We start from the raw sequence: 16,361 nt of genomic DNA on the forward strand, positions 1-16,361 counted from the left end.
TTTAGCCTTAGATGACCCTCAAAAATTCTCATACTAATTGGATAAAATATTCGATGTATGCAATTATGACGTCATAATGCCCTATGACATCAATTTTAAAAAATCACACTTATTCCCCATGTGGAGTACTTCACATGTTGCTGAGCTTCATGGCGCAGTTTCGGAGATAGAGCAACAGTTTATCCTTTTTTCCAACATGGCTGCCACACCACGTGACCTATGACGTCATAATTATCGTTACAGCATTCTACATGAGTTGTCGCACATATGGTGAAACGTTTGTGTCAATCGGATAAGCGGTTGCAGAGAAAACAGAGAAAATTAGCACGGACGTACGTACGTACAGCCAACTCAAAAACATTGTGCCACTGGCGACTTCGTCAGAAGAGGCATAAACATAGGGGCAATACCACTGGGCACTCACCTGGAAGCAGCTTAATAAGATAACCAGGGAACCACTGGTTTGCATGGATGATCCACAAAATGTATGGAACGGAGAAGAAAGTAAATACATATGGATTTTCTTTTTAATGCCGTGAAAAAACTTTGGTACATCACGGGTGATAAATGTTGCGGTCAAGTTTCATGAAAATCATGTGTGGTTTCGGAGAAGAAAGCAACTACATATGTTGGGGGGACAACCCCCCCCCCGTAGGACCCCTTCGACCCCAATTTTTTAATGTCTTGAACAAACTTTAGTACCTCACGGGTGATGAATGTGGTGGTCCAGTTTCATCGGAATTGTGTGTGTAGTTTCTGAGAAGAAAGCAAATGCATATTTTGGGGACAATCCCCCTCCCCCCCCTCCACCCCATAGACTCCCTGAGAGTGCAATTTTTTAATGTTGGGAACAATTATTGGTACATGACGGGTGATGAATGTGGTGGTCCAGTTTCATCGAAATTGTGTGTGTAGTTTCTGAGAAGAAAGCAAATATCTATTTTGGGGGGGGGGGGAAACCCCCACTTCCACCCTCTTCGACCCCGACTGTTTTTTTCATGCCGTGAACAAACTTTGGTACATCACGGGTGATGAAGGTTGTGGTGAAGTTTCATCGAAATTGTGTGTGTAGTTTCAGAGAAGAGAACAAATACATATTTTGGGGGGCAACCCCCTCTCTGGGAAATCCCCTTACGCCTCGATTTTTTCCATGCCGTGAACAAACTTTGGTACATCACGGGTGATGAAGGTTGTGGTGAAGTTTCATCGAAATTGTGTGTGTAGTTTCTGAGAAGAAAGCAAATATCTATTTTTGGGGGGGGGGAACCCCCACTTCCACCTTCTTCGACCCCGACTGTTTTTTTCATGCCGTGAACAAACTTTGGTACATCTCGGGTGATGAAGGTTGTGGTGAAGTTTCATCGAAATTGCTTTTGCAGTTTCAGAGAAGAAAGCAAATGTATAATTTTTGGGGGGCAACCCCCCCCCTCCCGTAGGATTTTTTTCCATCCGACCTCTTTTTCTTCTCAATGTTGGCAACTATGACACGGCGGATGGGGTTATCTGCAGCACGGGTCAGGGTTCATTGGGCAACAGCAACAAAAAAGGGCCAACTCCAAAATATATAATGAACACGAATACATAATTTTACTAACAACTATTACACGCACATTTATCAATTACAGCGTTTCGACTTTAAACCGGCTCTTCAAGCCGTTTGAAACTGTTCATAAGGAACGGCTGGCTCGGCAAGCGATACCAAAGCGCTTGGAAAGCGAACACCCCCCCCCCGCCCCCCGAGAGGAACAGCAAACGAAACAGGAAATGACGAAACGGTAACATTTTTTTTTTTTGAAGAGAAAAATTGATATTTTAAAAGAGGTAAAATGTAAGCTCGACGGTAATGTGAAGAATGCGGTGGATAAACGATGAAAAATACAAAGTTTATAAAAAAAAATAAACGTCGAGTTAAGTGAGCGGAAGCTCCAGCAGCAGTGACCAATCAGCAACGAGACTGAGGATCCGAAAGCGGCATTTAAAATTTTTTCCGATTCAGCAACAACCGTTGCATTTATTATCTTCTTAACTTGTGAGTTATTAGCTGATGTTGTTGTTGTTATTATTATTCATTCTTGTTTATTAAATTGTCCTTATTCGGGTCGATCGGTTTAAACGGCATTGACTGCTGCACGTCAGGTAAGTGGAACCACACTTCGAGTCGATCGAGGTTACTTTGTGTTCTTGGGCAATGTTTTTTTTTTTTTGTGAATGAATCAAAGATTGATCCCTCCTATCCCGGTGTGGAGATGGTCACCGTGAATGAGTCCACATTGCCGGAAGGGTGATTCCATGTTCGAAGCGAGTCCACGAGATTCGCGGCCCCCTTTTTTTTTTTAAAGAAAGGAATTGGTTGGAAGGTTGGGGGTAATCGGGGGTTGTTAAAGGGAGTTGGTGGGGTTCGGGGAGGGGCCGTGAATGGGTAATTAAATTATTTATTTTCATTTCAAATTGATGCAAAACTTTTTGTTTTTGGTACCAATTTGACGGTAAAAGGTTCTATAGAACAATTTTAGTTCGAGTGTCAAGCTATCACATCAAAAATGGGTATTTGGGGTTGGGGGGGTCTCCGACCCTAACCCTACCCCCCCCCCCCGACCCGACCCCCCTCCGTGGCCTATGCGAAATATAATAATTGCTTTAACTTTTGATTCAATTAGTCGATCTGAACATATGGGGTACTTATGGACTCAGAATCAAGAGAAGCAACTTGTATTTCAAGCAGATTGCCCATCGACGTAGTCATTTTGCCGGTGTTGACGTATAGCCACAACCAGAGAGTTGGTGTCAAAGTCACCCAATGCTCACCTGTTTATACATTTATCGTGTTTAAAAGACTAGTCTAATAATATTTCTTATAAAGCATTGCAGTGAAGTCTGATCCAAATAATTTTAAAGCAATATATGTATTTGTATATTGTAATCAGTAAACTAGTACACGTATTAAATGAATGGCAATCGTCTAGTATAAACAGGCGAGCATTGGGTGGCTTTGACACCATCTTAGGTTGAAATTAAACAAAAAAAAATTAAAATCATTTGTTAATTTCAACTTCACTACACCAATAATATACCCCAAAGGAACCTCCATGCCAAATATCAGCATCCTAGTACACATATTAAATGAATGGCAAGCTTCTAAAAAATAACTTGCACCAAAAACTTTAACGTTGATGTGCTACAAAAAAGTTAAGTTCAAAACAGGTCAAAAATTTAAAACATTTGAAATTATTTTTTAATTTCAACTACACTACATCAATAATATACCCCAAAGCAACCTCCATGCCAAATATCTGCATCCTAGTACACATCTTAAATGAATGGCAAGCTTCTAAAAAATAACTTGCACCAAAAACTTCAACATTGATGTGCTACAAAAAAGTTAAGTTCAAAACAGGTCAAAAATTTTAAACATTTGAAATTATTTTTTAATTTCAACTACACTACACCAATAGTATACCCCAAAGGAACCTTCATGCCAAATATCAGCATCCTGGTACACGTATTAAATGAATGGCAAGCTTCTAAATAACTTGCACCAAAAACTTTAACATTTTGATGCTCACGCTGGGGGTATCGCTATAACTCTCTGTTCTTCGAACAGGCGAGCGAAAAATAGAGCAAGATTACTAAGGTAAAATCTGTTTTAATAACATGACAATTCTGCTTCAACTCAATGGTAAAGTGAAATTTGTAAACATCTTATGACTGTTCTACAATGTGGTTGTGGGTACACATAACTGTTCGGACAATTGCTTGAATAACTCCCTGAACAAAGTAATATGAAAGTTGCAAATATACACACACACACACACACACACACACACACACACACACACACACACACACACACACACACACACACACACACACACACACACACACACACACACACACACACACACACACACACACACACACACACACACACACACACACCAGTCAGCCAATTGTTGGCCAACTACTTCTTGCATTGACACTTGCAAAGATGTGTGCACTTCAACTTTGCCCTTGTGCACTTGCACCGAGAGCAGGCACTTGTACGAGTGCACGTCACGTCCAGATGAAATACATCCTTGGCGAGGGGCGGCGAGATCCAAATGGGAAGTATTTCGCCGTCCTCTTCCCTCAATCCATGGTTAGTGGGGTTGTTGACGGCCATCATTGACATGTGCGCTGTTGTCCAGATGCTATCTTGGAAGACACTTCTTTTAATATGTTGACCCAAAGCATCACTTGTTGGTGGAATTCTCTCCACGTCCCTAGTCTTCTGTGAGAACAACCTAATTCGGAGGAGGTCAACGTCGTTGCCCTCGTTTGGATCATTGGAGTAGAGCCTACAGACAAAGTTCGTTGCTACTTCTTTCAGTCTTGGCGATGTTTGGAATGGAGTGTCGACAATAGTTGCAAATTCATCCATGAGGGACGATACTTCCTGCATCACCTTGGAGCAGTATCTCTTACCCTTGAACTTAAAGGAAGACGTGCTGTCTGATCCAGTGAATGGGTGAAAGAGGGCCATGGCTTTGCACGTTGTCGTACCCAGGTTTGTGGCGATAGTGTTCAGGGAGATCATTCTTGTTGTCTTTCCGGCTTTGAAGGAGATCCAGATTTCTGCGGCAGGATTCAGAGCCTTGATGTGACGGAAATTGCTCAGAAGGATTACCACAACATCTGTGTTTCCAGTATGGACCATCTCAAGTGACGATGTTTGGAGGGCATGGAGAAGATTTACTACAACATGAATGTCAGCTTCCTCATGGTTACATTGATCCATTGGTGGATCATTTCCAGCATGGTGTACTTGATCACCTGCAGTGATGTAGACATCCTTGTCATCTGGGAACTGTTCTTGTGTTATATTTTTTGACAGGAATGCGAACAGTTCCTCCTTGTTATCAACGTTCACCAGAAACTTCTGCCAGTTTCCAGGGATTTTGGCAGTGCCACATACACGCTGTCGGGTGCCTGTTCCTCGTTTTTCCCTTGTACCTCCTTTGATTGTGAGTGCACGATAGTCGTCCCATACAATGTCTACTCGTGTCGATCGTTTCAAGTCGTGGTGAACTCATGGGCAGAATACCTTGTCGAAATATGAATCAAAGGTCTTGCCTTGGACATTTGCACCAGGAAGGGAGTGTATCAGTACTCCACCGTCAATAACAACAAAGTCGTAAACATCTGGTGGGCAATTCCAGCGTTACTCGCGTTACATTTACTCTATTAGTCTATAGCATAAAGTTGTTTTCTTATTCTGTAAATGGATAAAACTTTCTCACTTCTACATTATGGCAACCTCTGACCATTATCCAAGAATAGAAGTGAAAACCCAGAAAGAATCCCAAGTGGTTATGCCGGCAACCTAAATTTTTTAAGCGTTACTCACGTTACGCAAAAGTAACATGGCATTTTTTCACCCAACTTTGGTTATATATCCTTGTTAAATGATGCAGTGCAGAATAAAATGGATTATGAATGTTTGAAACTGTATTCATGAACTTTATAACACAACCAAGATTTTAACATAATATAACTAACTTTGCACAAAAGGCATTTGAAGAAAAGTTGCGTTACGCACGTTACTTTACTCACGTTACCAGTAGATTTGAGTGGTGTAAGTTCACCATACTGTGATGTTCACAACCTTTAACCATTTTTAGCTCGCCTGTTCGAAGAACAGAGAGCTATAGCGATACCGTCAGCGTGAAAATGTTAACGTTTTTGGTGCACCTTATTTTGAAGCTTGCCATTCATTTAATATGTGTACTCGGATGCTGATATTTGGCATGGAGGTTCCTTTGGGGTATACTATTGGTGTAGTGAATTTGAAATTAACAAATGATTTCAATTTTTTTTTAATTTCAACCTAAGATGGTGTCAAAGCCACCCAATGCTCGCCTGTTTATACTAGACACTTGCCATTCATTAAATATGTGTACTAGTTTACTGATTGCAATATACAAATACATGTATTGCTTTAAAATTATTTGGATCAGACTTCACTGCGATGCTTTAAAAAATATATAATTAGACTAGTCTTTTTAAAATGATAAATGTATAAACAGGCGAGCATTGGGTGACTTTGACACCAACTCTCTGGTTATTCAACACAATAGTACATGTAGGCCTTAACGTTTAGGCAATACTAACTTCTGAATGCAGAACCCCTTACAATTACATGAATCTCCATCACACCTCCCCCCCGCCACATGTCACACTCGCGCTCTACTTTTTCATCCAGCAGTCTGTTAACATGGTAAATAGTCACTATAACCCATTGTCATGTGTGTCACCCCATGTCACATGGTCTCTGTTCATTGCAGCAGGTAATTGATTGGTAGTGACCCTACATCTATAGTGACACCTCTGTTCATTGGAGCAGCTTTATTAAGCTCTCATAACGCTTCTGGATGTCTGACTCACTGATGTCCATAAATTTTACATTATCTGGGTCATGGTTGCTGACAGTGAGGGGGCCATAGAAAATCCTGTTGGGTTCAACACCATCTTCAACATCTGGCCTCCTTGGGCAAATTTAATTGTCACCAAACTTGTGGAAGAAGTTCACGGATAATCTGTCGTCCTCAGCCACTGATGTTACACGTCCAATGTATTTTCTGGAGAAGTAGACAGCATAGTATATGCCTCTCTCAATATTCTGAAATCAAAAGGTAAAAGCGTTTTAATACATGTTCATGTTATCCATTAACCACATGACATCAACCATTGCCATTAAGGGTACGTCGTATTCATTGGAGTTACATAAATAATAATCATGATGTGCGTTGCTTTCTGGAACTGTTGATTTGTCCTCTCCAGTAGCTGGATCACTGGTTTCTATCAGATGAGCTGCAGATTCATCTTGATTTGTGTCTGGTACATTCTCCGATTCGTTACCTCTGTGCGGTGATACAGTATCTACAGTTGGCTTCTCACTGGTTGTGGAATGCAGATTGATATCGGTGCCGTTCACAGTAATGCAATGGGCATTGGCATGCCATGCAGCGACCGAGCATTATTGTAGATTTCATCAAGCTTGAGCTCCTTGTTAATGCGTTCTACGTCGTGTACCAGTTCCATCACCTCAACATTTGGCATCGTCTTGGATGCTGCAGTGAATGAAGCGGCATTATTCACCTGAAATTTTTGTGTTTTCACAGCATTCCAGACATAGCGTTTTGCAGAACCGCCAATACCATCCACGGGACCCTTGCCGTGCGAGGTCGCAAAGAAGTTCCATGCAATGTGGATAGATTTCTTGGCAAAGCGCTGTTACTCACGTTACACCCCTCCTCACTGGACGTCACTCATGTTACATTGTTACTCACGTTACAAAGTTTGAGACAAACTATATCAGAAACAATAGATTGCTTTCTTGATTTTATATCTTGTATTGTTGCGGAAATGGACCCTGAGTGGGTTATTAAATATAGGATTAGCCCAGATTACCCCTTAAATGCATGTTTGGCCAGGTTTGGTAATCGGACGTTACATGTGTGTCGGGAGGTGTAGCATGCTGTCCAGTGTTCATACAGTGGTGGTGTACCGAGAGGTGCTTCTTTTCCCTCCACCCCCTCCTAACTAGCCCCCACCCAGCGCTCTGACAGAGTCAGTCAGCAACCCATTGGTGGAGAACGGCTGCAAACTCGAAGGATGGACCAATCACGTATCCCCGGGGGCGGTTCAGAAGAACGAGCCCCAAGAAGGCAAGGGAGAAACTGCTCGTGTTGAGTCTGCGATCGGCTTCGAGAGAGGGGCCCGCCCCGAAAGGAACTGGCTGTTTTGTCGGTCTGGGAAAGGCTTGTGTGAGTCAGCGATCGGCTTTGTGAAGAGTGGTTTGGCCGGCTGTTCCTCCTCGCCCATGGATCCAGCCTGCAGGACCTCCACAGGTTCTTCCTGAGACCAGTCACGGAGCCTCTGACTGTCCTGACTCCATGCATGGCTCGACACATCTTTCCATCGCATCGGTTCGCCTGTGGAGCCCAACACCCAGATTTGGCCTAGTCTGGTGAACAGGCCAGGCCTGGATTCGCATACTGGACCTTGGAGAAACCAGCTGGAACCCACTATATAACTGACTGTCATGTGCCGTCGACCTTACAGGGGCTGAACGCGCCGAGGCTGGTGCGTGAGCGGTGCGACAAAAGGAGTGCGTCGCCGCCATCTTGCCACGCGGCGTGCTCGAGCTTGGGCGCTCAAATCCGTTGACATCGGCTTCTCACAAGCCGCATTTGTGCCTTCGACACTTTTTTCCTCTCGTCCATGAGGCACTACCAAGTACCCCGTGTCTTGTGTGCATGTTGTCTAAGGTTTATTTCGCTAGGGCACCCTTCGAAACCCATATCCGTAGCTCCCTAGTTAAGAGCGGGTTGTAGATGAATAATAACGTTCGTGAATGCTTTGCTTGTGTTATGCTTCCCCGATGTGTCCCCAATAAATCTGGCTGATTCATATGAAAGTTTCCGCCTTGAGTTTATTCGTGCCCTGCTGAGGAACAATCCGCTCAATTTGTATTTAAAACCAAACGGGTACGGACTGGCAGATTTTGCTCGGTCTCTGACAAACCCAGTCTGTAGCCGGGGTCAATTTCCCCAACTGGTAAGGCCCAGGTGTACTTTGGTATCGCGATCCGAGGCGCGCGACCCGAGACCTGTGCCGAACGAGCCGGCATTATAACCCCGGAGACGGCGGTGCTGTTAAGTGACGCCGAATCTTCAACATTTGGCTATCGAGTGGGGTGCGAATCCCGCCACCGCCGAATCCATAACAATATGTCTGGGGTGTACGTAGAAGAAATGATGCCTGGATGTTATAAATATTCAGCAGCATTATAGAATGAGGAAAAGTTAAACTTTTTTTTTTGTTTCTCACGTTACAGATTCAAATTATCTACCGCTTCATGATTTGGTTGAGAGCAAGCGTACCTTTCAGACAAACTACTAATGGTGCTTCCAACACTTTGAAATGAACATAATCATAAAATGGAAATGTTTCATTGCATTAAGTTGTACATTTGTTCACAGCCCAGGTTTGAAAACTAGGATTTTGGGGAGGGGGGGAAGCTTTGGTTTTCACGAGCAAATTTTGAAAGTGTACCAAAAAATTATAATTAGTCTCAAACCTTCAACTCCTTTTGATCCTTACACCTGGATATACCAAGTATACAGTCGTATACAAATTTGATTGCCATTTCATGTTTGAATTTTCAGTGGTCATGTTACTCTGTAGCTGGAATTGCCCTGGTGCAGTTAGCTCCTCATCAGCAGAAATAATACTGCTTTTACTGGTTTCCATGATGTATACAATCAAATCTGACTTGGTGCAAGAGTTGACGGACCCTTCTGACGATAATGCAGGTGGGTATGGTGAAGATTCATGACGAAAAAACTCCTCCAAGTCACCCCTGCGGCTGTCCAGTGCAACAAAAGCTTGTCCATAGAGCTCCACATAATGTTTGAAGCGCTGCATTCTAAGTTTAGCTGCAGTCGTCTTCTGTGTTTTCTTCTCATGAAACAACAGTAACTTGTTTTGTTTGATAGGTGCTGTCAGAAGTGTGTCATTTGAGTCCAGCACATTCTTCCTAAAGTTGTCGTACTGCTCTTGTCCCAGTGACTCAAAATTACGGACAGATAGAGCTGCAGTCATAGACTCACATACCTTGTTGTCTCATGCAGTGGTTCTCTTTTGGAGCCGTGACCCCCCAAAAAAATTTAAGTTGGGGTTCGCGACCCCCCCCCTCCCAATTCACACTTGAAACACTGAAGTGACGTCACGGAGCGTTTAAAAAAAATCCACAGTGCCTGGAGCACATTAGTCAACGCCTCGGGACTGCGAGCTGTTCAAACTGAACAGAACTAAACTAAACTGGCATCACAAATTAATTATTTACACTCTGATGTATAACGCAGTAAAAACAGCCAGCCACATTCATAAAAAAGGCTTCTGTAATTGCAAAGAGCGGTATGTAGCCTATTTATGCACGGGACACAGACTGGAAGATTGAGCGACCCTCTGCTGCAGACAGAGGTTACTATCACACATGACAGCTACCAGACGTACACAAACCTTGCATTACTGACCAAAAATATACAAAAAACAAAACAAAAACTACCACTTCCAAAACTTTAGCTTTCAGTCCCCTTCTTGTCCCCTGCATGGCACCAGCTCCATCTGTGCACACAGAGATGCAATTTTCCCAACTTAGTCCCCTCCTCGCACATTTTACTGTCCAGTTTGTTAAAAATATCACGACCAGTGCAAGTTCCTTCAAGTGTCGAGCAAAACAACATATCCTCGTCCATTTTCCCCTCGTAGCTGTATCTTGCAAAAACAAGTAACTGTGCATCACTGGAAACATCCGTTGTTTCGTCAATTTGGAGGGAAAATCTTCCACTTTTCTTCACTCGTTCAATGAGCTGCTCTTTAATGTCATTGGCAATTTCACCAATGCACCTCGCCATTGTGGAATAGTCTCAAGTGTGCTAGCTATTTTTTTTTACCATGCATAGCTCTGGTCATTTTTTGAAATTCACGTTTTGGTTTGAAATTTTGAAATTTGGTCATTCACGTTTTTCAGTTGAACTTGTAACAGTTGGCCCACCTTCACATGTGTCGTCTTTGTCCGCATCTTGAGCTGGCAGACGTTTTTTGACAAGCCACCGATCCATATTCAGCCACCTTGCAGTAGTTAGCTAGCGCTAACATTGACTTTCAGCATCTGCTGCTGTGCTTCTCTCTGTCTCTGTCTCTGTCTCTGTCTCCCTCTCACTTTCATAATGACTACATTATAACATTGGTATGGGAGATTTAATTGAAAAATCATTTTCAAAAAATATTTATGAATTTCTTTATTATATCTTTGTTTGTTTATTTGTTTTGACAACCTTCCCACGACCCCCGAAAACAATCTCGCGACCCCCAGGTTGAGAACCATTGGTCTAATGTAACCAGGCCTTCGCTGTGCTCCTCAAAAAGACTCCTCTTGCTCAGCAACACCTCTATCAGATCTTAAACATGGCGTTGAAATCGGTGCTGATAAGCATATCCTTCCTCATAATGAGGTAGTTGTTCATCATCATCATCATCATCGTTGTCTTTTACACCAGTAAAGTCCTCAACGACATGGCTGATTTCCGGATCTGCCGCGATCCAGCGTTCCAGCATCTTGGGGTTCTCTGTGAGACCAATAATGCCACCTACACCTTTTACGGTTTTGTTCTCTTGCTCATGTGCTTGATAAATTGGTGAGGATGAGAAACGCTGATTGCTTCGAGTTGTTGTCCAGTGTCCCATTTCAAACTCAACCTGAATGCTATTTGGGAGATCTTCCAAGTCTCGGATAAGGATTGGAACCCATCTGGCATAATTCTGGTGATCGAGAGCAAAGAACAGAGGGACAAGCTTCCGCAGGGTCGTGACCATGAGTTCGAACTTCCGTACCCGATGTGCTCGGATGAACATGAGAATGATCTGTTGGTACTTGTGTACGAGTAGCCAGAATTGGAACGTTGGGCTCTCTTGAGAAGTTAGCACGACCCATTCCTCAAGGGCCATCTCTGTTCCACTGTCCTTGTAGGCTCGTTTCAGAAGGGTGTTGAGTACCACAACAGTAACTTGATGAGCATATATTGTTCTCATTGCATTGGATGCTTTCAGAAAAGATGTGGCTGCTGCTTCTGTCTTCACAAGCCCAGCTTCTTTGAGGGCTTCAGGCCATCCAGACCCATGCAGAAGCTCTCCCATGGTGCTCCACAAAGCCATTTCAATGTGGAGTCCACCTAGCATGACCACAAACTTGTCTTCCCAAAAGATGTCTGCGAAGGTCCACTGCATTTTTTTTTTTTTGCAAGATCATAGAGTGGTTGGTCCACAACCAATACAGATATTTGGTGTGGGTTGAGGTGGCCAGTTGTTTTTTTTTTCACCAGCTCCATTCCATGTCGAATCATTTCTGGAGTGGCTGCTTTCTCATGGAATAGTGGCAGGAGGGCTTCAATGCTTTCTTCGGGTTGTCCAACAGCATCTGATCGAGCAGCATGGAATGAAGACCACATTGTTGGTGTGTCCTTTTCTGCATCAGAATCCTCATATAGGATGTCATGAACTGCAGTCATCCATGCCTGTTCGTGCTGTTTCTCCTCGTCGAATGTACTCGTTGCTACTGGATGCACATCCTTTACCGGAGGTTGAGTGACAAGATTCCTAACCACAGGTGGTACAAATGTATATGAACGAGGCAGGATGGGTCCACTGCTGCCTGTTGCTGTTTTGTAAGAGGTGATTCTTAGACATGCTTGATCTAACCTAGGCTGCTGTGATTAAGGGAACTGAAAAATTGAAATCCCAGTTCCATGGAAGGAAGAGCTGGCAGTGCGTGGTGTAGGATTGTGATCCAAGTTATCCAGGGCTGCAACTATGAAAATGTGCTGACGCAAGTTTGTAGGACAGACTATATCACCGTTATTCCTCGTTTGATCTGCAACAGCCTGTGCAAAGCTAACTTCACTGGTGAGGACTTTCTTATATGACACGCTCAGAGCATATTTGTGTAGTAGTTCCACAAGCTTCTTACTTCTTGTTTGGGAATGCAATTTGAGGGCCAGGACTACTGCAAGGGGAGGCTCGCAACTCAAGTTCGCAGAAAGAGAAGTCCAATTTAGCATAGCAACTTTACTCAGAGAGGATCTTCCTGAAATTCTCTTGTTCGGGTGATGATTTGGGTCCTTCAAGGAGTTGGTGGAAGAAATACTTCATACGCTGTGGAACAGATGATTGTTCGCAACCGTTGGGAAATGAACCTTCAAACTTGAATGGTGTGGTATGATCCAAAACGGCTTTACGGAGAATTGATGCTGCCATATTAGTAGTGTACGTGCTTCCTCATCTGGTGTTTGAGTTGCATCTGAAATGATCTTTCTAGCCGTTTTCGAACAAATAAGGAAAACTCGATTTCGTACACCCTTCTCTTCCGTCAAATTCGGGAAGTGTTCAAGAACCGTTTCTTTTTGGCGTGTCCGGTTCACAGCTTTCTGGATTCCATGTTGTTCCAATCTCTGTCATCATATCTGTCAGATCTTGCAATGCAAAGAATCTGCGACCTCCAGAGACTTCTTCCTTTATGAATTGGAGCAATTCATTTTCTGTTGTGGCTTCAAGGTTTTCACTTACAGTGTCTTGTTTACAAAATGCAACGTAACGGCGGTTGAACTGTGTGTAGCAATTCCTGTGATACTTTGCTTCGATGGCTACCAGATCACCTTCTGCCATGAGTGCCACGACACGGTCTTCTCCCAGTGCAACTGCCTTGTTGTGTATCTGTGGGGATATCTTTGACCTTCTGGAAAGAATGGTCTGTTGCAATTGTTTCATCACCACGGAAGAGACACAGAGTATGATTTACCGCTGTGCTGGTCCGTAGGGATATTATTCTTGCTGGAGGCAGTCTTTCATAATGACACTTTTTTGCACGGTCAAGTGCAGATGTCCTGGAAAGCTGACGACAGGATTTGTGCCAGGATGCACGATTCTTGTGCATGGACTCTGCATCTGGAATTTCTACGTCTGGGTGTGGAGCAGCACCAATTGCTCTGAATTGACTTGCAAGGCTGGTGATTTCTGTGTAGGCTCCCTCTCTACGACTAGCCACGGGATTTGCAAGAGTGCAAACAAGCTCTTCCTCTGTTTGCTTTTGGCATAGCATGCACAAATGCCAACTCGTTGTCCCTGCCATCTCAGAAAATGTTCTGGAAAAAACAGCAAGAAAAATACAATATATTTTTTTTGGACTGGAGTGGTGTGAGCTGTTATTACCCCCCCCCTTACCCTCTCCACTTTTTAAGTAATTTCGGGGAAAATGTTTTTAAGCATTTTGTCATTTTTTTTTTCTTTTTATAGAGCCAATGCTAAACGTCTCAGCGTTCTAATACAACATGAGGTTTTTTAAAGTCGAATTTCAAATGAGGTTTTATTGAAAAATGCCCCCCCCCCAACTACTCCCTCCACCCCCAAATTATCGCAGTGCTTGACACTCGAACCAAAATCGTTCTATAGGTTCTTACCTTCAATTTATCAGTAAAACAAACTTTTGCATCAATTTGAAATGACTGAGTGTCCAGGCACCTCACTAAAAGGCTGAAGGTGTTTCGTATGAATGCGAGTGTAGCCGCAAAAGGTTTCACACCAACACGCGGTCTCTTCACTTGTTTAATGAATGGTTTGGTTTGAAAGGGGCAGCAACATGCTGTAAATACAACAAACAATAATCGGGTAAGTATTATTATTATTATTATTATTATTCACCCTGATTTAGGACAATAAACTTGTCGCAGGCATGATACATTTTGATTATATGAACATGTGCACCAACGATGATGGTTCCGTGTTCTGATTATTATTATTATTATTATTATTATTATTATTATTATTTTGCCAATCACATCATCCATACTGTAATTTAATGTAGAATTACATATCAGTTGGTATCCGGAATGTCTTGAGATAATTTAAACACTCCGAATCGATCAATACAAAGGAAACGTATTTACCGCTCCGAGTAATGCACCGAATCCATGCACCGACCGGAAGTGCACACATTCTACTTCTGACGACGAATAAATTCAACTTCACATTTTGTAAACTCTGTGGCACAAATCTCTATAAATCACAAAACGACAATTATTCAATCTATGTGGCACGAAAATATTCCAAAATGACTATCTTATCACTGGACCTTAAACTACAGTGGCAAACATAAATAACGCTACGATGTGGCCAAATATGTCTCTTCCGTTAGGATGGGTGGTGAGTGATACGACGGAGTTGCTGCAAGTGGGCAATCAAACTTGAGGACAGGATTTCATGGCTACAGGGTTTAGAGGTGAAGGGGGTGAAATACAGTATTGTATGGAGAGGATTCTGCATGGATAGATCTTGAAGGATGCTTTCACAGGGCTCCTGGTGCGAGGGAAGAGTGTTGTGTAGCATTCAGCCCGCATGAAAGATCTTCAGCGCAACTGCTATTAATGGCGTCTCCTGCTGCCCCCTAACTCGACAGCCCGCTCATGTCACTCCCGGTTCTGCCTCAGTTCTGGTTCATCATGCATTCATTAATATTCATGTAACAAACAATACCACATCTTCCTTTTTTCGTGAAAATAACAACTGGGAATGACCCCCCCCCCCCCAAAAAACAAAAAACTGTAAGCACATATTGCAAGGTAACATGTCACATGACAAAGTCCTTGGTCCATTCATGGGCTCTGATATCTCGTCCCCCAACGAACACCTGGGGTAAAAACTTGTGGAGGCATTTGTTGGACAGGGCTATGTGCCCTTTAGTCCTCATAACCTGTCGTACTTCCAGCAGAAAGTCCATTTGAGGCCTGAATTGCAGGTGCTAGATGAATTGCATTCCACACTTTCCCATCAGAGTCTGAAGGTAGCAGGAGGACCTCTCTGTTCACTGATATTGAGGGGTTGGGTAAACTTGTTTTGTCCTTTCTGGTGAAGTCCAGGTTTCCGAACTTGCACGAAAGAACCACATTGAAAGGTGGAAGGTTTCGCTCCTCGTGTAGTAGAAAGTAGAAAAATCGTGCAAATTATGATGCAAGCATCAAATTTGGCATTTCTGTTCTGCAGGGCTTTCTGATCAAATCTGCCCGATTGGCCATTTGAAAAAAAAAAAACTTCAAAAAAATATGAAGTCACAGCTGGCTGAAATTCTTGAAGCGTAAGTGAACATCCCAGACAGAGAACCAAGGGGAGATGCAGTCATCATTGATTGCTCAGCACTTATCAATGCCCTACCTCCACGCACTTCAAAGATATTTGATGACTATGCTAAAGAAGACATCATCCCAAAGGTGGAATCCTATAGTGCCAGGTACGAGAGGGTGGACGTAGTGTTTGATGTGTACAAGAAGTCAAGTCTGAAGTCCGAGGTAAGGTCGAAAAGGGGGCAAGGAATCTGAAGAAGAGTGACAGGAACCAGTAAGACCCCAAGTAACTGGAGAAGCTTTCTTCGAGATGACGGCAACAAGACTGAGCTGTTTCACTTCCTTGCAGAAAAGATGTGTGAAGCACAGACGACAAGCGCAGACATTGTTACAAAAGGAGAAGATGTCATTAGCAACACAAGGAAGTCACTGGATGCTGTGTCTCCATGTTGTCATGAAGAAGCTGACACTCGAATATTTGTACATGCTCGGGATGCAACGACGGATGGTAGCAAGTCCATTATCATTAAGGCTAATGACACGGACATACTAGTCATAGCAATATCTGTACTGCCATCCTTACAGGAACTAGGTCTTGAGAACATGTGGATTGCCTTTGGCCAAGGAGCCAAGGTGCGATGGATTCCATTC

The 16,361-nt window shown here is 43.1% G+C and overlaps 2 protein-coding genes and 1 pseudogene across 5 annotated transcripts in view; 1 reads left to right on the forward strand and 2 right to left on the reverse strand.

Annotated features, from left to right (window-relative positions):
* Positions 1–1,904: 1,904 nt before the first annotated feature.
* CDC20 (cell division cycle 20) overlaps positions 1,905–16,361 on the forward strand; it is a 96,079-nt gene continuing 81,622 nt past the window's right edge. For 2 of the 4 annotated variants that reach the window (XM_085886023.1, XM_085886027.1), the window contains exon 1: positions 1,905–2,029. The gene's annotated coding sequence lies outside the window, so the exon portion shown is untranslated. Of the gene's footprint in view, positions 2,137–16,361 lie in introns of all 4 variants that reach the window. The other 2 variants (XM_085886025.1, XM_085886026.1) reach the window with 2 other exon arrangements.
* Positions 2,619–5,184, reverse strand: LOC147025245 (uncharacterized). The gene has a single exon (XM_085886028.1). It carries the CDS (start codon positions 4,772–4,774, stop codon positions 3,959–3,961), a length of 816 nt encoding a protein of 271 aa, XP_085742154.1. The 5' UTR covers positions 4,775–5,184; the 3' UTR covers positions 2,619–3,958.
* LOC147025246 (uncharacterized) lies at positions 10,607–13,756 on the reverse strand (annotated as a pseudogene).

Source organism: Eptatretus burgeri, chromosome 6 (genome assembly GCF_056783735.1).
Source record: "Eptatretus burgeri isolate ZD-2024b chromosome 6, Ebu_testis_v1, whole genome shotgun sequence".
Classification (NCBI taxonomy): Eukaryota; Metazoa; Chordata; class Myxini; order Myxiniformes; family Myxinidae; genus Eptatretus; species Eptatretus burgeri.